Source organism: Oenanthe melanoleuca, chromosome 1, assembly GCF_029582105.1.
Source record: "Oenanthe melanoleuca isolate GR-GAL-2019-014 chromosome 1, OMel1.0, whole genome shotgun sequence".
In the NCBI taxonomy this organism is placed as follows: Eukaryota; Metazoa; Chordata; class Aves; order Passeriformes; family Muscicapidae; genus Oenanthe; species Oenanthe melanoleuca.
This window is the reverse complement of record NC_079333.1, coordinates 42,659,673-42,686,103: the sequence shown is the minus strand read 5'-3', so window position 1 is coordinate 42,686,103 and position 26,431 is coordinate 42,659,673. Positions and strand designations below refer to the sequence as shown.

The following is a 26,431-nucleotide window of genomic DNA, read 5'->3' as shown; positions in this document are numbered from 1 at the left end:
AGTAGCCGCAGTTAAAGCACACAGAAGTCGGCAGCCTGGCCCCAGCAGCAGAGCGGCAAAGGGCAGCCAGCGGGAGCACCCGGGAGTCACGCCAAGCTGCGGGCGCCTTCGGCAGCCAGGCCCAGCCCCAGCCCCGGAGCGGATCCCGCCGCCGCTTCCCGCCCGGACAGCCCCGGCACGAACGGGGCACGGCCGCCGCTCCGGCTGCCCATCAACGGCCTTCCCGCCGCGGAGCCTCATGGGAGCTGTAGTCCCGACCTGCCGCGTTCCCCGGCCGGCTGCGAGGCGGCCTGCGGCGCTCGAACTACAGCTCCCAGCATGCGGGGCGCAGGGGCGGTGCCTGCCTGTGGCGCCGGGAGGCTGTGCGATGGCGGCAGGTTTGTAATGGAAAGAGAAGGCTGTGGCAGTCGGGACGGAGCGCGGTTGCGGTGGCGGCCGGAGGAGCGGGGCCGGGGCAGCTGCCTCGCTGTATGCGAGGGGTCGCGGGTCGGAGCTGTCGTGGTGCGGGTGCTGCGGGGCCGGGGGTGCGCTTGGGGCGTGCTCTGTGAGGGCGGTGTCGGTGAGGGAAAGAGGGCGCTGGGCCCGACGCTCGGGCTCTGCTGAGGAGCGGGACTGTGCTCATCTCCCCACTGCCGACCTCTGTGGGGATCCCTTTGTCCCTCCTCCCCTTCCCAGGACGGGTCAGCCTGATCCCTGCGGGCTGCTCCGGATGGCACGAAGGTGCTGCTGTTGTAGATTTCATGGGGAGGTTTAGACTGGCAGGCGGCGTCCAGAGGCGCTCCGAAAGGGGTCGGGGACAACAAACCGTGAACCTTGCAGACTTCAGTTTGCCACTGCAGGAATCTGCACCTGGCTGGGAAACTTCCCTCAGCGTCTGAAAACAGAAGGCACTCCTTTCTATAGGAAACATTTATATAATGTTGCTCCCAGTCGCGGTTTGAAACTCTGGTTGGGAGCATAAGTATTTTTACTGAGGGCAAACAGAGAGCTGGCATGAACTGATCTCCTGGGAATGACGAAGCTTTAAGAAGTTATTTCGATTAGCAGGTCTCTTGAACCTGGGCTGCTGTGGCTGTCTCACCTTGGTGCCCTGGTCCCTTCTCTCCTCTGTGTCTCCCTGACACACCGCAGGAACAGGCAGAGAAGGATTTGCCCTGGGATTAGTTTGAGGAAGCACAGCTGAGTGGCCCAGCTCCTGCTGCCACACTGTCACCGGCAGCAGTTTTGTCTTTTTCTTTCTAAGTTAGAAAATTACTTTGAGTCTCCTTACTACATGAATTCATTCATGTTTTATGGCGCTTGTAGGATTTGTTGCTGTATTTAAACTTTCCTTTGGATGGGTTTTAAAGAAGCTTTTTGGGAGAAGGAAGATGACAGGTAGCATAGTTGTAGTGTTTCCTTTAGAAACTAAGGAAGATGTGAAAATGATGAGTGTTGCATTGAAATATGTGCAATAAAGTGTATTTAGATGGATGTATCTGAAACTTTTCATTAATATGAAGGTTATGTGGCAGAGATCTCTCAGCTCATCAAATAGCTTCTTTTGTTGCAAGTGTTTAAAAAAATTCTGGATCCCTCTCAGTACTACTGAAGAAAATATGTACAGCTTTATGATATTTTAGATTATATTGGCTGCACTGAAATAATACGATTGAGAGTTGGATTATGTTGATTTTCTGCACCTAAAGTGTTTGTTACTTATTGTCCAAATTGTTTCTTTTGATTATGACTTGTTTTTATAAATACACTGGGTTGGTTATAAGCGAGTAACTTTCTTTTACTGGGAATCTGTTACTGTAGATTTCTGATTTTGTTTATCTGCTTAATTTCTAGGTGCTAGAAGTAGATAGATAACCATCCATACCAACTGCCTGAAACTTTGAAAGTTACATTGTTTTAACCCTACAGATATTATAATATTATTGTGTTAATGCTGATCAGCAAAGAAACTGCAATACAATTTGCAAGATGCCAACTGTTGAAAATCTGAGTGGTGAGCAAAACTTCAGTACACATTGGATGTTCAATACTTCCCGTGCTGGAGTCTTATTAGGTCCTAGTTTTACTGGTTTGAACTTCAAGAAAGAAAATTTGTTACCTGGACCTGAAAACATCACAGCTTTACCTGAAGAAGTGCTGCATCTTTCAGACAGCTGTTCTGTAAGTGATGACTCCCTGTGTGAAGAGTCTGGCAGCTCTCAGACACTTCAGCAATGTACCACTGGAATACCTTTTCCAGCAGCAGCTGGAAACCTAGAAGGCTCTAAACCAGACTTAGTCCATGGTGAAGTGGGTGGTCAGAAGAAATCCAGTCACAGTGATCCACTCTTACAAAAGCTTGAACAGGTAATACATATACTTAGAATTCCTGACATACTTACAGAGAGATTTATTTTGTTCCTGCATGTGATTTTTCATGCCTGCAAGTAAACAAACTCCTTGCAACATATAGGCCACAGCAAGCTTAAAGAGCAAATCTTAAGTTCCAGTTATGCTCACATGAAAGCTGGTGTCGTCCTCATGATGTGCATTTACTGAGAGTGTGACTACTGTTGTTTCCAGATGGCACAAGTTCCAGTTTAAAATGAAATAGTTCTCAAAATCATTTTACCTGGAAAGGTGTGCACAGTTTTACAGTGTTTCTTCACTTGAGGCTGTGGTAGTGCTTGACCACAGATATTCACAACACTGTGGAGTTGAATGTTCTTGTATCTATAGCAACATCTTTTGTTAGTTCTCCAAGTAGGTGTGGCATACCTGGTTCTGTTTAGATGAGGAGGTATGCTAGTGTAGAATGTGATAAAGTATGCAAGACATCAGGACAAAAAGGCCTGGAATTATAACGCTGTTATGTTACTTACTGTTTATTTTTTTCCAGTGCAATAATTCCATGAATTACCAGGTGCTATAAAAGTTTTCTCCTGTGTTTTACATAATAGGAGAATACTTACCCACTTCTTAAATATTGTCAGTAGTCAGTGGCTAAATAAATATTAGCTTATTTATTGTTATCTTAAGAGGAATTATTAAGTGTCCCTAGAAAGTTATTGACAATCTGTAACAAAATAATTCTGTGGTACATTCTAAATAAACCTGGCCTCTAATACATTTATTTATCTGTTTGAAAAGCTGAAGGAATTGCAGCAGCAGAAACAGGAACAGTTGAAGAAACAACAGATGGAACAACTTCAAAGGTTAATGGAAGAGCAGCAGAAGCTACTTAGCATGGTATCTGGCCAGCCAGCAGCCCTTGGTAAGCTGAGAAAGAAAGCACACGATGTACTTTGTATAAATGAAAAAATTTAACCTAATTTCCAGTTTAAATCTCTGTCTTCTGTATTCTGCATTTTAAGATTACTTGATTAGTCAAAGATAAATGCTGCATTGCTTCAGTGCCTGAAAGTTGAGTGCTACTGAAGAAGGAATACTCTTCTATTTTTTTAAAATGCCAGCTGTAATTGTGACTTGATCAATACGTGCTATGATGGAAGCCCTTGCTTCAAAGTGCATGTACTGAAGTGTAAAACAATTGCTTTCCTTTCTGAGTAGCTGCTTCTCACAGTAATTTTGATTGCTTTAAGCTTTCAGTGTAGCCAAAGGAAGGGGTCCCTCCTTGTTTGTGCTCACACATATCACATTCAGGTGATGAACTGAACTAGAACAGAGAGCTGATCTGTATTTAAAACAAAGGCTTGTAACCTGTATCACTTTTCCAGTCTTGTTTGCTGGGTACAAGGAGAGGGAACAGCTCTTGGCTAGGAAAAGCTTTTAGAGCTGAGGAGGGATACGTTCTGCTCTTGGCAGTGTCAGTCCAACCTGACTTACACGATTGTCTTCCTTTCACTCTGCCTACCTGAGAAATTAAATTAGGGCTTAATTTGGGAGAAGAAAATCAAGATTGCCTCATCACTTATTCTTGGTCAGTGACATAAGGATGGAGGCTGGTGATCAATCCTGCCCTTCAGTGCCATTTCTTTTCTCCTGTGGAGCAGCAGTTTTGTGACACAAATAGAATGACACAGCTATTTTGTTCCCTCTGATTTCAAGGTTATACTGTAATGTCTGACAGTCAAAAGCTAAGACCTGGGTACTCCAGTGGCTTAGCACCTTCACCTCAATTGCCATCATCTGGATATCAGAATATCTTTGAAGACAGAGCTCGTGCTCTTGTTTCTTCCCACACACAAGACAATGATTCTTCACAAAAGCTGAACAACAGAGAATGCACCTCATCTTTGAAGAAGAATCTTTCAGAAGTGTCTGCCTGTGAAAAGCAAGGTCTGTGTGTGCCTCTGAAAAGGCCAAATTGTTTGAAAAACAAGGAAATAAGTACATTACTGCTTAGTCATTTACAGAAAGATAACTTAATGTGTGGTGCTTTTTTTTACCTTGTCACAGAGTAATTTTCTGCTACTTCTTTTGAAGATGTTATGATTTTTGTTGGTTTACTTGGTATGTTGGTTTGTTTATTGACAGCTGACAGACCTCAGAATGTTCCTGTTGTTGTCCATTCTAGTTTGGTAAAAAGCAGCATGAGCCAAAAAACAAATTCTTCTGAATTTATGAATATATATGTGGGAAACAGAAGCTTGATAGAAGAGCTCATTGTACAGCAGACATCAAAATTTGTTCAGTTATGTTTTTAAGCCATACATTAACAATAGCAAAGCAGATGAACAATCAGAATGGATTATTTAAGGTCTGTGGAAAATTTTTAATGCATAATTACTTGTTCCTTTAAAAAGAAAGTGCCAATTCAAATAAGCATTACTTTGGGGAAATCTTAGGACTGTTTCATGTAGAAATTCAGATTACATGGCCGTGAAGCTCCCTTCTGATTTTCACCTAACCTGAATGCTGTTTTAAGTATGTGATGAAAACTGATTTGTTGTTGGGATGAAAAAAAACAACAACTGTGTTGCTTTCACAGGAAAAAACATGTGGTGTCCAGAAAACAAGATGGAATTATTAATGGAGAGTGAAGAAAATCATGTTGAGCCTTTAGGTGTGGAAAGCGCAGATGTCTCTGAAAATTCCAGTGGAGGTATACAGTTGTTGACTAATACTGAGGAAAGGTAATTTACACTATGATTATGCAGTATTTATCAAATTACACAAGTTTGGTTGAATTCTGAGTCCTGGTTGAAAGAGTCTGATACTTTGAATTTGGATTTGATTTTTTTAGGTACTGTGGAGACATGTGGTAAGAGAGGCTCTTTCTTGGAACTGGTTGTGCTGTAAAAGATGAAATACTGTGTGTTAAATGAAGAGGTGTGTGTGCAGCTTTGGGTAATGACAGCTGAGAAGCACCTTTCAGTGTAGCTGGCTATATAAGCAGTTATGATTGCTGTTCCCAGTTTGATTTGTTGTAACCTCCTATCCACTACCATGTGCTGAAAGTAGTGACGTGAGGGAGGAGGGCAAGACTGTGACTTTTTAGTTTATTATGGTGAGTTATGATTGTTTGAAATGTCCAAGGCCAGGCTGGATGGGGCCTGTGAGCAGCCTGGTCTGGTGGAAGGTGTCCCTGCCCACTGTGGGGGGCGTGGGAAGGTTGGAACAAGATGATCTTTAAAGTCTTTCCAACCCAAACCATTCTGTGATTATGTGATTCTATGAAATGCGGCTGTGTCTCCCCTGGGGTTGGTCTTGCCCACCCCCAGCCTGCTTCCTGGGAGTGGGCAGCAGCATGGAAAAGCAAAGAAAGCCTTGGTGCTGTACAAGCAGGGTGCAGTAATAGCTAAAATATTATTATGTTATCAGTGCTGTTGCAGTCACAAGGCCAAAACATCTATGAAAAAAGCTCACTCCATGCCAGCCAGACCCAGCACTCCTGTGAAGGAGGAGGAGTATCAAAAGGGGAGACAGGGACCATAATCCCAGTAGCATTCCTGAGTGGAAAGGTGATAGTGTAGGAACTGGCAGTGTGACTAAGCTTTGAATGGAAGTTTGGTGATTTGTCTGAAAGAAAGGGTCAGTAAGAAAAGCAGTGAAAGAAGAAGCAACAAAATCTGCACACAGTGTCTTTTAGGTGTGTATATTAACTATTGCAGGGATTGGAAGAATACACAGTGTTAAAATGCATTTCTCAGGTTAACTTAATGCCTAAAGCACCTCAGAATTTGTCAGCTTTTATGCAGTTACACCTTGGTCTTCAAATATCAGTGATGTTTATTCAGAATTACAAGAGTTGTTTTTGTAATTACTCCAGACCTATTAAAGCTGCAATACATGAGAAGAAACAAACTTTTGAAGAATTCTTGGAAGAACAGATACAACTAGAAGAACAGCGTCTGGAGCAAAACCAGAAGTTACAGGTTATTTATTATTACTTTAAAAACCTTCAATCTTCTTTATATATTGTGCTGAGCTGTGATAGGTGCTTTAAAAGTGTACAAGGAAGATGCTAGCAGAGAAAGCTAACACTAATAGCAACATTCACATTCTTAAAAATAATAAATCTGAAATATTCCACTTGCTTAAGTCTTCAAGAAATCAAGAAATGTATCAGGTAAATTTCTACTAATATATGGGATTTATTTGAAGTAATCTTCAAACTGTATAAGGAGCTTTCTTGTTTCTTTATTGTTTGCTTTTCTTTACTAATTTTTAGGAGACAAATGGATCAGCTGTCCAAAAACCAGTGATCAAGAGACCCTTCCTGAAAAGAGGAGAAGGTTTAACAAGATTCACCAATGCCAAGTCTAAAATGACAAAACTGGGAGAAAATGCCTCAAAACTTCGACAAAAGGCTTCAGATGACAGAAATGTTATTAAAGTGGACAGAACACAAACACAGAAGAAAACTGCACCTTCTGGCAAAGAACTGGTTTCTGAAAATCCTTTTGCACCATGTAAAAAATACAACCACCCCAATAAAGTAAAACGTTGTCCTATTCAGAAGACAGTGGTACTCAGGAACCACAATGGAGAAAATATCTTGCCATTAGAAACAAGAATGCAATCAGGAAAAAATCATGATGGACAGATGAGAGATTCTTATCTATCAGAAATTAACAACAAAATAGAAAATAAAGAGAAGAGAGTGGAATTTGCTAAGTCGAACACTGGCAAAATCAAAACCAAACTACCTGGTGCAGAAAAGTCTCAGTTGTCTCAAGAACGGACCAGTGCCTTTCCTAATTCTAAGTGTCCCATAGGTGACCCTGTAAAAGATTCAGAACTGTCTTTTGAACTTTCATTTCAGAATAAACTAGACAACTGGGAAAAAGAAAAAGAAAAAGAGAACCTAGAATTAGATGAATTTTTGTTTCTAGAACAAGCTGCTGATGAAATATCCTTCTCAAGTAATTCCTCATTTGTGCAGAGGATCTTGGAACGAGACCAGCAAACTTTAAAAGGCCGTAGGATGTCTTCTACTCCTATCAAGGCAAAGCAGCAGCAAGTCAATGTGCTGGCCACCGAACTTACAAATGAGAGAAATAAAAGGGCAGACTGCGTGGCACAGAAAGATATGAATGATAGCCCAGTTATGCATACAGCCTCAAATTCAGGAACAGATTTTAGAATGAAGGATCCATTGAGTAAAACAGATGGTGTAATATTCTCAGCTACTTCCATGAAAGCAGCTCCTGCTTTAAAAAGTAATCACTGGGCTGTAAATGAAGATAAGAGTGAGGGCAGTGGTGATACTACTACAGATTCTGAGAGTGAATTTGGGGCCACATTGAAGCATGACAACAAAGATGCTAAGTCAGACCTTGTGAACCATAGAGAAAGCGATCCAGAATTTTTTGATTGTGAAAGTTCTATTGCAGACATCAGCAAAGAGAGCAAAAATGGAGATGCTGATCTTGGCTTGTCAGACACAGATTGCGGTGCACTGTCAAAGCAAAAGATTAGAAAAGCTGCAGACGATCACAGAAGCATGTCGTGTATAAGTAGGAATAAGTTTGAGTTTGATGATGAAAGAACATGGAGTGATCTTGATGAAAATTATGTTAGCGTTGATTTACCTGAAAAATATACTAAAACACCTTTGCAGATGGACTTTTCCTTTAAGAATGATACAACTGTCCCAGATAAAGCAATAAAGAGAAAAGTTGCCTCAAAGAAAGGAGATGAAATGTCCAAGGAGTCTGAAGTGGACAGTGGTTCAAATGGACCTCCTGTATCAAACCTGATGCTGAAACTGTTTCCTTCACTGAAGCCAAAGCAGAAGGCAGGCTGCCATCCAGAGCGTGAAACCAAATCAAATGTGGAACCAGAGCTGGGAGGTGAGAGAACAGCAACTGGTAGGGAGTGGTGAGGAAGGCATATCATACAAGTCTTCCCTACTAGTGCTTAAGCTCCAAACTGATATTACACCCAAGGGTTTAAATACAGACTTCTGCTGCAAGAAAGGGCCCTATTCTCCCCCTACGTCTCTAGTTGCATGTCTTATGCTAGATCTAACAATTACACAGCTTGCAGAATGACTGTGATTGGTGAAAACTAATTTTTAAAAATTTATTTATTTAATTTGTGGTTTGTTTTTTTTTTTTTCTTCCTTCCCTCTGGAGGCTTCAGCTCATTGAAGTAACTTGATCTGAAGCTGTTTGATCACTGTTTCTGAATGAGGGAAAATATCAAGGGCTAGCTGAAAATGAAGTGGTACCTTCCTTTCCATCACAGTGGATTTACACCACAGTAGGGTAATGCTATTCATTGCTGGGTTAACTTTTTCCTCCTATGAAATACAAGGGAGTGGCAGACTCCCTGTGTTTTCTGAGAGTAGTATACTATCTACTGAGTTCATGTGGAATATAAGAAATGTGGATTCATTTTTCTGCTTTGCCCAAGTTTGATTTCATCTATATGGTTGCAGTCTGTGCAGGACTGTCTCTAAAACCTGTTACATTTCTGCTATCGTTGAACATGGAGTTGTTCAGTGAAAGCATGATAGCACAGCCTAGTATTTAAATATTTTGTCTCTGAGGTTGTGAAGTGTGTTGGTTTCAGAGTCTGGTTCAGTGAATGATTAGGATTTTTTTTTTAGGTTTTTATGGTAAGCTAGTTGATGTAATCTTTTTGGATTTCAGTAAAGCCTTTGATTTCATCTCTCTCAGTGCCATTCTCAGCAAAATGTCCAGCATTCAGCTGGATAAACACATCATGTGATGGATGAGCAGCTGGCTCACAGTCAGGGAAAAAGGGTTACAGGGAATGGGGTGACATCACACTGGTGACCTGCCACTATTGGGGTTCCTCCGGGCTCTATCCTCTGCCCTGTGGTCTTCAACATCTTCATAAATTACTTCAATGCAGGACTAGAAGGGATACTAAGTAAGTTTGCCAGCCATACAGAGAGACCTGGACAAATCAGAGGGCTGGTCAATCACCAACCAGATGAAGTTCAAGAAGGGAAAGTGCCAGATTCTGCACCTGGGATGGTTCAACTCTGGATGTACGGACAGACTGTGGAATGAGATGCTGGAGAGCAGAGTCATGGAAAGGGACTGGGGGTCCTGGTCAGTGGCAAGTTGGGCATGAGCCAGCAGTGCCCTGGCAGCCAGGAGAGCCAGCCCTGTCCTGGGGGGAATCAGGCACAGCATCACAGCTGGGCAAGGGAGGGGATTGTCCTGCTCTGCTCTGAGCTGGGGCAGCCTCACCTGGAGAGCTGGGGACAGCTTTGGGTGCCACAGTATAAAAGAGACATTAAAGTATTGGAGAGTGTCCAAAGGAGGGCAACGAGGATGGTGAAGGGTCTGGAGGGGAAGCCGTGTGAGGAGTGGCTGAGTCACTTGGTGTGTTCAGCCTGGAGGAGACTGAGGACAGACCCCATTGCAGTTACAGCTTCCTTGTGAGGGGAAGAGGAGGAGCAGGCACTGATCTCTATGGTGACCAGTGACAGACCTGAGGGTGAAACACAGGCCTCACTTGACATCAGTACCTTAGCATAAATATGAATTAAGGAAAACTTCAGTGTGACTGCTGCATCTGACTGTAACCACTTCTGTAAGCACAGGGAACTGCCCCTGGGTTGGGATAAAGTGGTAAGAATGGAGAGGCATGCTGACTGTCACAAAAGGCTAGAAAAATGCAAAGTCATAGAGTTCATTTTCATAGATAGAAAATATAAGAACATAATAAATGAACTGCAGTTACAGAAAAATATAATAGCACTTAGGTGAATGTGATGAGTATGTTAGATGGGAACTATGTACTGTGTTTGTAGCCCTAGGATAAAGAAAGCACAAGTTATGTAAGACCCCAACCCTTTAAACTGCAGCTTTTAGATAAGCAAACAAACAAGGGTGGATGCCAGAACTGTAAAGTATAAATCTGTGTAAAATGAACCCCAGTCAGATGTGCACATGGAGCTGCTAACCCTTGCAGGTTCTCTGGGCACCAGTAAAGATGTGCTTTACTTTACAGGACCTGCTGTGGAGCAGATGCCTTTGAATCAAGGGAATGGCCTGATCTTGTGTCAGGGGAGGTTCAGGTTGGTTATTGGGAAAAGGTTCTTCACCCAGAGTGTGTTTGGGCACTGGACCAGGCTCCCCAGGGAAGTGGTCACAGCACCAGCCTGGCAGAGTTCAAGAAGTGTTTGGACAATGCTCCCAGGCACATGGTGTGATTCTTGGGGATGTCCTGTGCAAGGCCTGGAGCTAGACTTGATGATGCCATATACACTCATTTCACCCTTACACCTTCATTTTATTTCTCTGGTTTGAAGTGAAGCCTTTCACATTCCAATTCCAAACACAGCTTTAGTTCTGCTATGATGAAGGATATATCCAGTACTTAAAAGTAACAAATAAGTGATGGATCTACTCCATATTTGAGGTACTTGAGTAAATAGTGCAGAGTGTTTTAAAACATAAGTTGTGTTGTTTGGATAATAGATGTTTTTTGCAAGATTACTGTTGTCCTGTTGTCTCTAAAACAGTATTTACTTGGTTTTTCTTTTTTTTTTAAACAATTTTTAAGCTGGTATGTGATACTTGTTTTCTTCAGTCTTAAGAATGCCATTTAGATAATGTGAATGTGGCTGTGCTTTGACAGGAAACACTGTTCCATCCCAGCTACTGAGGGAGAGACTTGCTGAGTTGGAAAATGAAATTGAGAGATTCCGAGCTGAAAACACAACTCTGACTAAACTCCGTGAAGAGAGAGAGCATGCCCTGGCAAGTATCAGGTAATTTGTAATTGAAACATTTTGGTGCATTCACTTTCATAGCATGTTGCAGACTCTGCTAATGTCCAGTTACCAACAGCACAGGTAAACAATTAATGTGCTTCAGTTACAGTGGAGATAGGTCTAGACACAGTTGTTGCTCTGTGTATGTTTAACTGCAATTATTACACACAGTTTATAATATTAAGAACCCCTGCTCAGTTAGTATGATATCCTAAAGGCTGTATTTTGGAGAATATTTGAGTTCTAAAGGATAACGCAATCCTAAATTTGCCTTGCAGAACTGCTCTTAATGCTTTTGTTTGGATTTGATATTTGTGTGTACACACTTAGAATCTTTTAATTTGAACAGGGGCATTTATAAATGGCACATAGAACAGAAAAATTATCTCTGATGACATAAATGGGGCACATCTGTTCCTGCCACAGCCACTTTTGTTTTGTTTGGGAACAGCACTGTGTCTTTGGCTAATGTTTAATTTTTTACCTCCTATTAGCAGATTCTTTTCTCTTGTGCTTTTGGGGAATGGTGTTCTAATGTTTTGAAGAACATAGCATGGATTTCAGCCAAAGCTTTTTTAAATTTGGATAATGTTTGTGACTAGAAAATATAAAAATATATATTGTTGGACTTCAAATACTCCCTGTGGGACAATTCTTACTCCTTAAATACGTAATACTATTTATATGTAAGTCTTCCTCGGGGTAATAGATGCTGAATTGAAATCTGTGACCTCAAAATACTGAGTCTTCACTTTCTTTCTTAAAATCCAGATATGAAGGAGATTTGGGCTAAAACAACAACTTTGTTTCATAATTGCAGGAAAGAAATTGCAGACTTTGAACAGAAGAAAGCCCAAGAACTGGCTGAAATAGAAGAATATAAAAAAAAAGAAATTAAAAAACTGCAAAAGGAGCGTAAAGTTTTTGAAAAATACACCACAGAAGCTAGAGCAATTCCAGATAAAAAAGAACGGGATGAAATTCAGGTATAAGAATATATTATTATTCTAGTCCACACAGGAACATGTAAGTTCACTTAAGGGAAGTCAAGAACTAAATTCTAACTTAGTTCAAAGATTACAAGTGATTTCAAGATGGGAACTGCTAGCAGTGGGTTAGTGGTGAACTTGGCAGTGCTGTATTGACAGTTGGACTCCATGACCTTAAAGTTTTTTTCCCAATCTAAATTATTCTAATTGAGGAAGGGAACTACAGTTTTCACAATGCTGTTTGATGGTGTTAAGGCAAAAACTCCTCATGAGCATATCTTCTTGTTACATTTCCATACTAAAAACTGCTGGTCACTGATAGAATGATCTTTAGGTTTGAAACAAAATTACTGAAGTTAAAGTACTAGGTTGTAAATTTTTATTCATGGTAGTGGATCAAAGTGCAAACTAGAACTCTGCAAGGGCTTTATTCTGTCTATAACTCTTGTGCAGTCTATGTAGTAATCCTCTACAAGTTTCAAAGTTACATTTTATTATCACTCATAGGCCTTTTAAGTATCAGGGATGTAAGGAGCAAGATCTGTTTGTTCCTTCATTGTCAGGATGTATGGTATATGAGATGTATAAACAAGCATATTAAACACCACACAGAGGTTTCCCTCTTCCTTCCCTACAAATTTACCTTACTTCAAAAAACTGATTTGACAGTTGCTAAACTAAGCACATTTACATGTGTTTTGTGTGATTGCATCCTCCTTGTTTTCCTGTGCCAAAATTTTTGGAGGGCCCTCTAAGGGTAGCACTAATGATTTTGTCTTTCTGCCTCAAGTGTTTTTGTTCTAGCCAATCTAGGAAGTGTTAAGGATGCCAAGAAAGCAAGAAAAACCAATTCCTATGATTGCAGTAGAGCTTATAAAGTTGGTTGTCTAAAATAAATAATCACTCTTTCAGGAAAGAAAACTCTTCCTTACCTTTCATACCTGCAATATTAAGCTGATTTGACTTTTTTGCCACTTGTGCCTTTTTTTCCTTGTGTTTGTATTTCTATTAGACACTAAAATATATTTTTTTATATTAAAAATAAAACTCTCTATAAAAATGCATTTTCCTAAGGCTTTAAAGCAGCAGATTGCAGAGTTACAGGAAGATCTAAAAAGAAAAGAGGCAAAATGGTCAACCACCCATCGACGGCTGAAAGATCAAATAGAAGCTTTGGTAAATGAGAATTTTGAGCTTAAAGAGGAAATCAAAATTATGGAGAAGTTTCGTCTAGAAGCATGGAAGAAGGTAGAAGCTGCTGGAAGCAAGAAGAAAACAGAAAATCCTGGGATGAGTCTAAATAGAGCAGAATCTGTAAGCTATTAATCTTAATGCTTTAAATACATTAGTGTGAATACTGGTGAGTTTTCTGTTATATACTTGGACTCTAAAGCTACAATTTAGCTGTTTACTTTTTATTTACTAATCTGGAGAATACACTAATGGTGACAGACACAGAATTTTGTCAATGTTATCATGTTGGAAATTAAAAATGATTCAAGTATGAAAGAAAAATCATTGGTAGAGTCTAACTGTGAACCTCTGCCCCTTTGGGATCAACCAGGCAAACCAAGCAATTCAGGATTGTCTAAAGCAGTTCTATTAAGTTTTGAAACTGTAACTATTATTCTGGATTGCTTGCATCAAATTAACATTCTGGAGTTGTTTATAATGAGCTGATGGAGGAAGAGCTCCAAAGTGTATCTTGGGCTACATCACACAAGCCTTCTGCTGATCAAGTCTCACTGCTGTATAGTTTGTGAAGGAAGCTTCCAGTAAATTTCATGTCATATGGTCTTAAAATTTTGTTGACTTTGTATGACCAGTTATGATTACATCACATAAACCACAAATACTTCCTTTTAGTGTCTACCAAACAGAGGCCCAAAAAGTCAAACTGCATCTCTGCTTCTTCCAGTACAGAAGTGCAGCAAGATAAATGGCAAAAGTTATTCACAGGCAAAAGGTAAAAATATTTGTCCATGCAGAGAATTCTGTTAAGTCTTTAAAATAAAATGAATGTGAAGTTTACTTTGTGGAGTGCATCACCACCTCAAAAAGAAATAGAGTGTGATCTGTTATGGTCTTGAGCATATGGATAAATACCTCATAGAGATTCTGGAGAAAGCTGTGATGAGACCAGTTTTGGAGTGAAAAATGCTTCTGGTCATACTTGATGGTGTGGGGCTCTGCAGAAGTCGTTTTCTGTAATCAAAAATGACATTCATCACTAGTGTTCTCCAAGCTGCAGATGTTGGTTGGATCAGAGTCACAGAGTAGTTTGGGTTGGAAGGGGCCTCAAAGATCATCCAGTTCCAACCCCCTGCCATGGGCAGGGACACCTTCCACTAGACCAGGGTGCTCAGAGCCCCATCCTGGCTTTGCACCCTTCCAGGAATGGAACCTCCTCAGCTTCTCTGGGCAACCTGTTCCAGAGCCTCACTGCCCTGACAGTGAAGAATTTATTCCTAATGTCTAGTTGAGTGCGTTGATAGCATCAGAACTGCTGTGCCTCTTCAGAACCTTCTCTTACCATATGGGCAATGCTGTGGCAGGTGTTCCTTGTTCACAGTTAGGAGCAAAGGCTGTCTGCCTTCCTAAGGGATAATCATGTATGGAATCTAACTGCAGGCTACTTTTTTACACCCTCTGACAGCTCATCCAACCGTCCTGTTTTCTGTTAGAGGATTATGCTCCAGAATTAAAGGTAGTTTTATTTTGGTAATTTGATAGGAGAGACATGGAAAAAATATGCTGATCAGTTCCTGTTAAAAGTTAATATTCATCTTCCTTTGTTCATAATAAGGTGTAACTAATAATGTTGTCTAAATTTCTAGGAGGGGCAAATCCTTTGTAAATCTACAGAGATGAAATAGGAAAGAAAGTGCATTAAATGTCCACTGTAATGATTCTTCAGTTCTAGGTTCTTGCTGGCACACAAAGCAATGGCAGTGATTGATTCTTTTCTGAGCATGTGCTATTCTTTTAATAAATACCCTGCTTTCAGTTTCTACTGCAGTTAAGAAATGTGTGTGTCCTGTACAGTTTGACCTCCTATATAATTGTAACTCTTAAACCACACTTTAATTTGTCTGTCCAATTTAACTATTACATGTATCTCAGTAGGAAAACTTCCTAGAACACCTGCATCAGGACCTGCTAATGACAGAAACAACTCTGAGGCAATGACAGCACTACAAGAGTCTTCTCAGAATTTTATGGTAGTAAGTCCTGTGTTTTGATTTGATTTTCAACGCAGGGAAGAAAAAGCTTAAAATAGAAAAGTTAGAGTATCTGGAGGGTGACTGATGAGGCTGTGGACTAATCTTTTTATGTTCTTCAACTTTTATTGTCATAACAGAAAATGGCTATGTACTAGTCTCCGAGGGGTACTTTGTCTAGTAGTTGCATTACTCTTTGGCTCAGAAAAAAAACCCCATAGTAATAATCTCCCACTCTTTGGAATTTTGCAAAATGTTTTATCTTTTGGGAGAGTATATAAAGATAGATGCTCATATGCTCCATGTAGGGCAACTGTGCAAGGATCTTTTAAACAGTTTAATTAATTCTTAAATTAATTGCTGTAGGTTACACTTAGGCTTTAGAGAACTTGATTGTTTCATACCATGATGTGGATTTCTTAAGGAAATTGAGCACCATGTTACAGCACCTCACTGAATGCCACTTTAGTCCAGACTACAACTGACCACAGATAACCAATGATTGCTCAGTCTCCACCTCTTGTACCAGTTGTACTTGAATTATACTTGGAGTTGCTTAAATGACAGATCGTGTTTATGCCTCCCCATACTTATCTTCCTTCTGTGATGCTTCTTTTTCCTAAAATACCTGTCAGCCTAGGAGAAAAGCATATAAAGACAAAGCTTGATTTGAGTTTTTGCTTGTCATCTCAGGACACCTCTCCTAATGAAGCTTATGTGTCAGTACCATCTGCTCCTGCATTTACAGGCAGTGAAGAGATACAGAGAGAAACTGCTTATCCTGATGGAAAGGTAAAATGAGAGCTTGGCACTTGGAAATTCTGGCAGACAGCTGGTGGGAAAGATGAGTGAGAATGTGAGTGTGAGGGCTCAATACTGACCTCACTCATGTTTTCATTAGGTTGAGAAGGTTTTGAAAAATGGCTGTCATCTTATATTTTTCCCAAATGGAACATGCAAAAAAGTGGGCTCTGATGGGAAGACCGTAACTATAACCTTCTTCAATGGGGATGTGAAGCAGATTATGCCTGATCAAACAGTGGTAGGTATCCTGTATCTGCATTTTTCAATAAATACTTATTTATCTGCATGTGTACACTCATTTAAAATGTCTCATTAGTTACACTAAATCTCAACTGTTGTCTGCAGATTTATTACTATGCTGATGCTAAGACTACTCACACAACATACTCTGATGGCTTAGAGGTCCTGCAGTTTTCAAATGGACAAATAGGTAAAGCAATCATCCAACCCAGCTGTCAGAATTATTGCCCATATATAGGTATGTATTTATGTAATAAGCATATTGTCTCAAAATACATTTCAGAGAAGCATTATCCTGATGGCAAGAAGGAAATAACCTTCCCTGATCAAACAATTAAGAATTTGTTTACAGATGGCCAAGAAGAAAGTATCTTTCCTGATGGCACCATTGTTCGTGTGCAGCGGTGAGCTTTCCCTTCTGGGGCCCCTGGCTGGGCAGGGGATGGGAGCACCTGGGGCTCAGTGACAGGGCATTAGATGGTGACAGGTGTGTTTCTACAGCTCCTCAAGGTTTTCAAGTCTGTTTTCAACAGACTGTACTGTAAACACGTATTTACTGCTCCAGTTTTGGGGTTTTTTTTTGGTAGCACAGAAAATGCATAAAGACAGTGTATTGTCTCATACCCTAACCTAAGAGACTTCTCTATTTGTACATAATTCTAGAAAAAAATATCTAGGAACCTGGCTGTAGTGGGAAGCAGGTGACTGATAGTGCTCAAATTACCAAGTTTTAAGCTTCCCTTGGCCTCTAGCAGTGAGGGATTTGATGCAGATAAAGTGCAATGGAGGCTCTCAGGTATAAAGAAGTTGTATCAGCTTTGCAGAAACAGGTTTCTGAGTATGAACCAGCTGAGATCTTTAACAGATTTTTCCACAAATACTGCTTTTAAAGGTCTTCCTTTATTTAGGCTTCCATATCTGATGCTTGTTCTGAGACTAATCTTACACCAATGTAACAAAACCTTGGGGTTTTTTTCCCCTTTAATGCAGAGATGGAAGCAAAACTATAGAGTTCAATAATGGCCAGCGAGAACTCCACACATCACAGTTCAAGAGACGGGAGTATCCAGATGGGACTGTCAAGACTGTGTACATGAATGGACAGCAGGAAACCAAGTATGTCTCTGGCAGAGTCAGAGTAAAGGACAAGGATGGAAATATTATCATGGACACCAAGTTGTAGACCATGTTAAAACTGCTGAAGTGTTAGCACATCAACAAAAATAATGTACATTTTTGTAAACAAGTGAAAATGCTTAAAGCTTGTTGTATATATATATATATAATTTATAGTTTTCTCTAAATAAATTTAATTTTCAGTGGGTGTTACTACATCAGAGCTTTTGCTAACTATTTTCCCCATTTCTATATTTAAAAAACAGCCTATTGAGTCAGTATTCAGCCATGTGGCATTAGAAGGATGTTTTTTACATCAGCTGTCAGTAAACACTCAGTAGACCTCAGCTTATTTTATACATCAGTTTACTTACTGCTTGACTTAAAAGACCAAAGGAATGGCAGTCTTGGGCTCTTCTTTTTCCTTCATCATTTTATTTTCTTTATCTCTGAGTTAGGAGGCAACAGCATTAGCAGACTGCAGTGTCTGTTCTATATACTATATATACAGGTGAGACTGGGGGACAGGTTCATTCTCCAAGCTACTCAGAAACACCAGAAAATTAACAGAAGTCATCTCATCCTGTTTTCCCACCTAACAGGTATTTTTAAGCTGACTTGTCTTTCAAAATTCTGCAGTACCTACTATCGAAAGGCTGCTGCTGGGCTGGCTGATCTGTCTCCATTCTTGTGCATGCTGAAGAATTTGTTTCCTTTTCTCACAGGCTAGAAGGTACTTTCTTCTTCTTGTCTCCTCTGCCCCCTCTCCTTTTTCTCCTCAGTGAAGGCAAACTCTATCCTTACTCTGTCTATGCCCTTTATTACTCACAGGTGGCAATGAGAACTGTTCTCACTCACATCCAGAAATTACCTGGTTGGGTGGAGAGACAGGTCCTGGCCTTTTGCATCAAACTGCTTAAACAGCAGCTGATTCAGGGCTGAGTCACTTTCAAGATGGGTGATAAACAGTGGGGTTTTGGTCTTTTTTAAATTTTGAAAATGAGCATGAGCTCTCTGGGGTATTTGCAACAGCACCTAGGACATGTCTGGGTAGTACCAGAATATGTAGTAGAAGCGGGACAGGATCCTTCCACTGCTTGTCCCACTGTGCCTGGCACTGAGGTCAGCTTTGGACCCTTGCTTTCATGGGAGCTTGAAAGAAGAGATGTGTGCAAGGCTCTGTGTGTATGAGCACAGACTGAAGCACAGCAGGGCCCCTCTGAACTGCAAGAGGCTGCTTTACTGGGAGGGTCACTGAGCCTTGGAACTGGCTGCCTGGAGAGGCTGTGGAGTCTTTATCACACACATGTTTTCCTTGATAGTCTAGAAAAAGCTTTCCCTGGAAAGACTGGAAGGGGGTGAGCTTTAGAGGTAAAGGATTTAGTGTAATAAAGAGACGTCCAAAGAAACCTCACATACTGTAGCAGTAAAGGAAAAACAAGCTTTCAGGTGCATGCTGACCAAACTGTTTATTCCCAAACTCTGAAGTGAAAGAGGTGTAACAACACGTGAAAGTGAAAACAGAAACCAGCAACAATGCAACCATATTTCAGAACAAAGTAATGCAGCCCCAACTGTTTGCTCCGTTTCTGGTGCTGGGTGAAGATGTCTGCCACCAAACAAACCTGAAACACAGACAAGAGTTTTGTCACGATAATAAAGCTATCATCTTCCTTCCAAGTCTTCTAACAAGATACTACAACAAGTGTCTCAGCATCATTCTTTACCACTATACATGAGTTCCATCTACTCCAATGAGAAGGGTATCACAGAACAATATTTAAAGCTCCAAGGCCAGAAAATATTGAGATGTGGATACAGTTTCACTCTTTCAATATTAGAAAGTGGTTTCACTATTTCAGTATTATAAAATGGTCAGAACATCATCTGTTCACATCTGCTAGAAGAGTGCTTATTGCATGGGAAGGAAAAATATGACATAACAGGGTTGGCCAAGAAATGTGAAAATCCAAGTCTCTGGTATTCCCCATGGATAAGACCTAGTATAAAGTTCTTCATTAAAAATATTCCATGTTTGTCTAGACATGTGGGCACCAGTATATCATCATGGATGTCTGCCTGAGCAACCACTGAGAACCACCAGGACCTGAGACAGATTAAAAGAAGAAAATGAAGATTAGTTTTGATTGTTTGGGCAGAGTACACTGCCACATCTTCAAGTTGCCTTCTTCAGTTACTGGCAGCAGAACCTCTTTATGTTATACCACCCTAGGGTTCTTTGTTTCAGTGCCTTTAAGTTCTTAAAACTGTGGGTTTCAGTAATGGCATATAAAGAAGTAATTTTTAACAGCTTTTTGTTTCATGTTAAATACTTTAATAGAATGGATGTGTGGATAGAAGGGATTTTTTAAAAAAATAAACTATAGTTGTCCACATTATTGTCAGTTTATACTTCACTTAAAACTTCTGAAATCATCCCTCCCCAATGGTGTGGATTTGTAGTTTATGGTCACTGCACTTACATGTCACTGATCCAACTCTGCAAGACCCATTTCTATCAGCTTCAGATGAACCAGATTTTTGTCATCTCCATACAAAGAAATGGTAACCTCTGGTGAAACAGTCTGAAAGTTTACAGTGTTGACAGTTACACATTTAAATCTCAAGCTGATACTCAAAGATTTTACTGGCTGCATTCACTGTCTAAATGGAACTGTGAATATAAAAAGCATACTCTGTTTTTAAGTAAAGAAAACTGGTTTTAAAATAATAGGAATGCCCAGAAACTTTGTGACTGCAGAACTAAGAGCACCACACCATTTTCTCTTAGCATTCCTTTATGGTAAATGGTTTTCATTTTTAAACTATAAGGGTTCACAGTAAAACAGAAACTTAGAGTGCTAGTAAGAATTCTAGGCTCGGCAAGAACTAGGAAAAAAAAGGCATTTCTTACAAGTATGGAAGCAGAGAGACGCTTTCCTTCTACACAGTCCACCATGGTCCACAAGGCTTTCAGGCTCCATTCTGGGGAATAAGGAATTCTTTCCACGTTTTTGTCATCTGAAGCCGGTCTAAATCCAGCCAACAGAACTCGTACTGCTTGAACTGGATACTTCAGCAGATGACAAGGTATGTGACGCAACCTGAAACCAAAATGAGAAGTGTTTGCCCACTGCAATCCACCTGCCAGGAAGGACATCAGGATGGCCAAGTGGCTCACATGGCACATTTATGGTGGAGGAACCAGTATTGGAGTTCCTGCTCTACTGGAACATGCCAAAGTCAGACCCAACCCTCAGGCAGGACTAGGTCCTCTGAGTGACTAGGCACAGGAACTATCAGAAAGCAGCCCAGCTTGGGGAGGAGTCTCAAGAGCCAACCACAGATCAGAGAACAGGAATCCAGATGGAATCATCACAATGCAGCTCCACAAACCCTTGTGGTCCAAATGCTTCATGCCTGAATGTGCTCTAAACACACTACTGGAAATAGGTACTTTAGGTTTACATTATCATTTCCTCATTCTTTATCTTTCTATCCCAGAAGCAAGGGAATGGGAAAATAGAGCAGGAAATGCAACTCAGAAACAGAAGACAATGTCTCTCAAGACACTTCTTTTTTTTTTGTGTAAAGCACAAAATCTGTTCAAATCCCCATTTTTGCATCATCTTCAGAAAGGAAGTGTACATTCCACAATAAGCTTGAAAGCAAGTCATTGTGATTAAACAGTACATATGTGTGTGTGGATATATATGCACTGTAGTACTATGTGCTACCCATATATATATATATAGATGTGTATATATGAGAAGTTCAGACAGGCTTAGGGAACTCTAAAAGCCTGGGATGTTTTTAGACACTCAGCTGACATCTGTGATAGTAGAAGAAGCAGTCCAGAGCGTCCCAGAACTGCACAGAACAGGGATTTGAACTTCCATTTTCCACACAGGCAGAGCAGAGGGTGTCCCACTCAGATACTCCTTTGTCCCTTAGTTTATTCCCCAGCTGTCTTCTGTGCAGACTACAGTCACACAGGATTGGGATTTGTTTGTATGCCTGAAGGGCCCAGCCCTTGTTTTGAGTAAGGTTCTCAGGTGCAGAAGCAGATTAACCTGAGCCCACTCACAGGTTAAGTAACTGGAGATAATGGAGAAATCTGATATTATAGTAATGGGCTTCTCAGAATAACCTGAAACAGAGAAGCAGGTGCACAAACCCTGCAGACAGAAATTATTTAACCAGCCAAACCACTTTCTCTCTAAGCGAAATCCAGTAGTGAATTATGCTAAAAATATACAGTTATATAAAAAATGTAGATATATAAAATAATAAATATAACACATATTTATTTATAAGTACGTATTTCATGATCTAAGTGTATACATACACAGACAGTTTACATGCTTTTTTTTTTTTTTTTTTTACTTATTTACCTGCTTGTTGGGGCAACTAAGTAAGTACCATAGTCGACAAACTGAACCAGAATCTGAACAGGAACAAGCTGTGTAACAGAGAGGAGCTTTGCTCTATACCATAAACCATCCACATACTCTGCAAGGCAAGGCAGTTCTGTAAAAGAAAGAAAAAACCCAAACCCATCACATAATACTGCCCAGTACTCAGTGCAGTACAAACTGACCTTGAAGATCCACTTTACTTGGTGACCAAGATTAAGTCTCCCCTTCCTTATCAAAAATGTACTATGATTTTGTTCCATGCATCCTCCAATTCTTTCTGAACTCCAATCCAATCGGTAGTAGGCAATTTAAGTCAAGTTTCTCTACCTCACCACGGTAATGGTGAGGAATAACAGCAAATTGCTGGGTGAAAAGACAGTGCTCCAAAGACTAGTGTTCCAACTTTTCAGTTTGCACTGGATTTGCACAATCCAGTTAGTAAATGGATTGATCTCCAAGTGAACAGACAGAAGTCTGGAAGACAGGAGGAGATAATGCCTAAAGCATCATCCCGAGTTTTATGAGTTGGCAGAATCAAGTACAAGTGAGAAATGCTTTCTTCACCAAACCTTAGAGAGCCACACTTGTGTTAGTTTAGGCCCAACAGCTGTGGACATTAAAGTGGTGCTCCTTAGGGCGCACACAACTTCTGAACCTTTATAACAATTTTCTACACATAACTTTTGTCTTTTGAATATTTAATAAAATTTTCACATTCAGTGACAGGTGCCTTTAGGGAAAAGTTTTATTACAGCCAAATGCAATCTAAAGTCAGTTCATAACTAAGAGGCACCAGGAGTCTGAGTTCTGTCCATCCTTTTCCAGTGGAGCACAATGACACAAAAGACTCAATTTAATGAAGAATAAAAATGTATTACAGTGCATCATGTAAGTATAGTGTGATGTTACTCCTTACTCTCCAAAACTTTTCTTTAAAGATACATAAAAACAGAAAAGGAAAATTCAGGTTTTCTGAATATCCACGTGAAACAACAGGGAAAATAAACACACAATGTACCTTTTTTGAAGTTTGTTAGATGAGGAAGAGTCTTTACAATTTTATTGCACCACTTCAGGGCTTTATTAAGGCTCTCTGAGTCACAGCTGGCAGCTCTCTCTGTGGCAGAGTGCTTTGTAAGGTTCCCAGAAGAATCAAGACAAATATAAACCTATTTAAAGAAAAGACTGGGATGTTGCTATTTTTGCAGTTAATTTAGAAACTAGGAATTCCAACCATTATTAAAAGATTACTTTTAATCCAGATCCCATCTTTGAAAGGTTCAGTACCTCCTTTCTCCTCTTTCTTGTCTATTTCATCATTCTACATTCAGAGTCCACATAGGAATCTTTTATTCAATCAATGCATATGACATCCTGCCTTTTGCCTGGGAGACTGGACAGAACTCCAGGAAGTTCTGTGGGCTTACACAGAATTCACTATTGTTCTGCCACATTAAAATCCAACCACCTATTTTTTATCAAAAAAAAGCTAAGTAGCAGACTGCATTAGTGTAATTTTTAAAATTCATTTTTCTAGAGAAATAGTTAGTGTTTCACTGCCCACACCTATGAGATTATTTCAACTAAGACTTCATTCAGAGAGCTGCCTCAGACAACCTCCTGCAGCAAGAGCTGAGGACTATTTTGCAGCCTCTAATGCTTTAAGATTGCCAGCTGTTATTTCCTTTTCACCAGCTTGATGGGACTGCAGCATGTGAGATGTTGACCAGACACACTTACCTCCTTAGGAGACACCAAGTGAGTAACTGTGACAGGAAAGGTTTCTCCAGGAACAGGCAGTGGCTGCAGCAGGTATGAAGGTGAAAGGTCTCCTTCAAACACCCCCTAGACCAAGACAGACTTCAGCTGAGCATCATATTGAACAAAAACATAGAAACTAACTTAGGTACGACTTCTGGTTCAAAGGAGTTAACTAAGAAGGTGTACGAAACTACAAGCAGTGTGTCCTTGATGAAAAAAACTGACATTGCAATGCACAGATAGAGATTTTTCTCAGCAGCATGGCATTGTCCAGTGTATCTTCTTTTAGAACCATGTATTTCACAGTTTGAATCCTACATATCATTACTGCATTTGGTTCACCATAGAATAAACCCTGGAACATTGAATTATACTTTCAGAAGGATATATGGCACACAGCTCAGCTAGATCATAGGTCATGAGGAAAGTTCCTATTATCTCTTGTACTTGCAAAACAAAATGTACAATTTCTCCAAAACACATTTTTATGCACTTACTTGATGAACACTTTTCATTATGCCACAAGAAAAAAGTAGGAGCAACATATGTAACTGGAAAATGAAACAATGAATTATGACCCTTTCTTTCTCCTGCAGGATCTGACAGAGGATGCAGTACAAAAAATCATTATGTTCCTCAAACCTATCTAGGAAAAAAGAATTTTTTCCATTCCAAGTATGTACTCCTACAAGCAAAGCAAGGACGTCTAAATTATAGACACACAAACTGAATGCCAGATTTCTGCAAAACTATCAAGAGCACTGTGAGTCAGGAGCCACCTGACTACACTTGGACAGACACACCTGGAATGAGAGTAACTGCTGTGAAGTTCAGCACACATTGAGGTTCTAATGCATTCTCCAACATCCTAGTGCTTCACCAGCAATCTTTCAGGCTAATGCCCAGGCTAGGATTGTCATATGGTAACAAAGACCAGCTCCTAAACTCATCAGTGCAGCTCAACAGGAGCACATCTCAGTGACACACTGCAGCAATGGGTGCAGTGAGCTCTGCACAAGCCACTGTAAGCAGTTGCAAGGCTCATGAAAGAAAGTCCTCATAAGCTTAACTTACCCTGAATCACAGATTCGAAGCTGTGAAATAAAGTTACAGAACTACAGAACAAAATAATATAAAATGGTTACACTTTATGTAAAAACAATGCACTTCAGCTGTCTCATGAGCATGGCTGCTGAGTCTCTACAGATAAAACCAGAGCTGATTATGTTTGAACGTGTTCAGAGCTGCTTGCTTCCCACTTCCGCTGTTCCTGAGCTTCAGCTCGAGTTCTGGATGCCTTGCTTCTTTTCTGGGCTACAACTGAACACTTCTAATGTCCATTTTCTTACAAATTGTTCAGAGTCACTTATTCCTGGAATGGATCTGCTTAATGCTATTATTCCTTGAGGAAAGCACTTCAGGCTTTCTGAATGCTTCCTGCTCACAACCTTCTTACTCAGCTTTATTTTTGCTTTCAAAATTTAGTTTTTGTGTTTAAGGTACAAATCTCATTGCCAGATCCATATTTAGTTTGCTGAAAGCTGTGTGTCGTGCTGACTTTATGAAAATGCAACGAGAGACTGATTTACAATTAGATTTTCCATGGTTAGTCAATTCTAATATACACGGGGGATTTTTCTGACTGCATCATGAGCCCACTGGCAGACAACTCAAGCCTTGCATCAGCAAGTGACAGCAGCAGACTCTGTACTGGAAAATTATTTTCTGGAGCAAAGATGTACATTGGAAAGAAAAGTACATTGGCAGACAAACACAATTAAGAGAAAGATGCAATAACAAAATCTTAGCAATTTAAATAAACCTGATCCTCAGATTTCAAGGAACAAAATAATTAAAATAAATACAGAGAAATAACTTATGTACAGGTTTTTTGTGTTAAGACAATGAAGTTAGGTGGAAACTTCAACCCTCCCCTAAAGAATGTCAAGTAAGTGTCCCAGACTCTTGGAATAAAGAACCTAGGTAACTCCCCCATAAATCACTGGGTTTATGATGAAATACTTGATTTAATTTACTCCATCCTTGGATATATTTTTGTGAGTTACTCATCCTTTCAAGTGATAAAAGTATTACCTTATTCCTAGTGTTTTAGAGGAACACAAAAACCAGCTGGACTTCAAACAGAAGTGCAAAAATATCTTCTCATTACAGAGTCCATGAACAAACTCTTGGCAATTTGCTACTCCACAGCCTCATCAGCACATTGTAGCTCTCCATGTTATGCTGCAGACCTGTGTGCTCAGTCCTACTGCTGCTTACAGCACAAAACCCCACAGAAATATTAAAAAATAGCAAAACCTCCGAGGCCACAACAAGCCACTGAAAAATCTTTACAATGTTAGAACAGCAACAGCAAAAGGGACATGCACACACAAAAGTCTCACCATCTTTTGTATGTCCTGGCAATCTTCAGCAACACAATACTTCTGGTATGCCATGAAGGATGAAAGTGATATCCCCCCAAAATACAGGCTGATGGACAACTTGCCCCATGGGTTATCTGGCAATTCCTATTTACACAGGACAAAACAGGATTGTAATAGTAATACTGGGACTGAAGTTTTAGAAACAGTGACCATTCATGTTGATTGCATAACACTCAAAGATACAAGACCAAGATGCCTATTAACATCAGTTATAACACAAATGAGATTATCTCTCTTTCTGATATTGGTAGCACCAATTGCTAATTCTAACACTGAAATATTAGCCCATGTT

At 40.2% G+C, this 26,431-nt stretch overlaps 2 protein-coding genes across 6 annotated transcripts in view; one reads left to right on the top strand and one right to left on the bottom strand.

Moving 5' to 3' along the window:
• Positions 1-318: 318 nt before the first annotated feature.
• On the top strand, positions 319-17,717 carry CENPJ (centromere protein J). 2 transcript variants are annotated; one of them, XM_056492701.1, is made up of 17 exons: positions 319-377; positions 1,834-2,346; positions 3,130-3,253; positions 4,048-4,278; positions 4,931-5,075; positions 6,212-6,317; positions 6,614-8,237; positions 11,008-11,140; positions 11,964-12,129; positions 13,207-13,446; positions 13,999-14,098; positions 15,256-15,356; positions 16,047-16,145; positions 16,255-16,395; positions 16,503-16,587; positions 16,681-16,801; positions 17,388-17,717. In XM_056492701.1, exons 2-17 carry the CDS (start codon positions 1,969-1,971, stop codon positions 17,578-17,580), a joined length of 3,987 nt encoding a protein of 1,328 aa, XP_056348676.1. In that variant the 5' UTR covers positions 319-377; positions 1,834-1,968; the 3' UTR covers positions 17,581-17,717. The 2 variants fall into 2 exon arrangements, with proteins under 2 accessions (XP_056348676.1, XP_056348686.1); XM_056492711.1 differs by lacking the exon at positions 319-377 and having other exon boundaries at positions 1,843-2,346; positions 15,259-15,356.
• Positions 17,718-18,959: 1,242 nt separating this feature from the next.
• RNF17 (ring finger protein 17) overlaps positions 18,960-26,431 on the bottom strand; it is a 42,652-nt gene continuing 35,180 nt past the window's right edge. For all 4 annotated transcript variants that reach the window (XM_056492671.1, XM_056492681.1, XM_056492689.1 and 1 more), the window contains 7 exons: positions 26,098-26,223; positions 23,672-23,776; positions 22,950-23,100; positions 21,908-22,043; positions 20,428-20,617; positions 19,997-20,098; positions 18,960-19,138 (listed from right to left, as the gene is read on the bottom strand). In XM_056492671.1, coding sequence (XP_056348646.1) covers positions 20,000-20,098; positions 20,428-20,617; positions 21,908-22,043; positions 22,950-23,100; positions 23,672-23,776; positions 26,098-26,223 — 807 coding nt within the window. In that variant the 3' untranslated portion in view covers positions 18,960-19,138; positions 19,997-19,999. The remainder of the gene's footprint in view (positions 19,139-19,996; positions 20,099-20,427; positions 20,618-21,907; positions 22,044-22,949; positions 23,101-23,671; positions 23,777-26,097; positions 26,224-26,431) is intronic.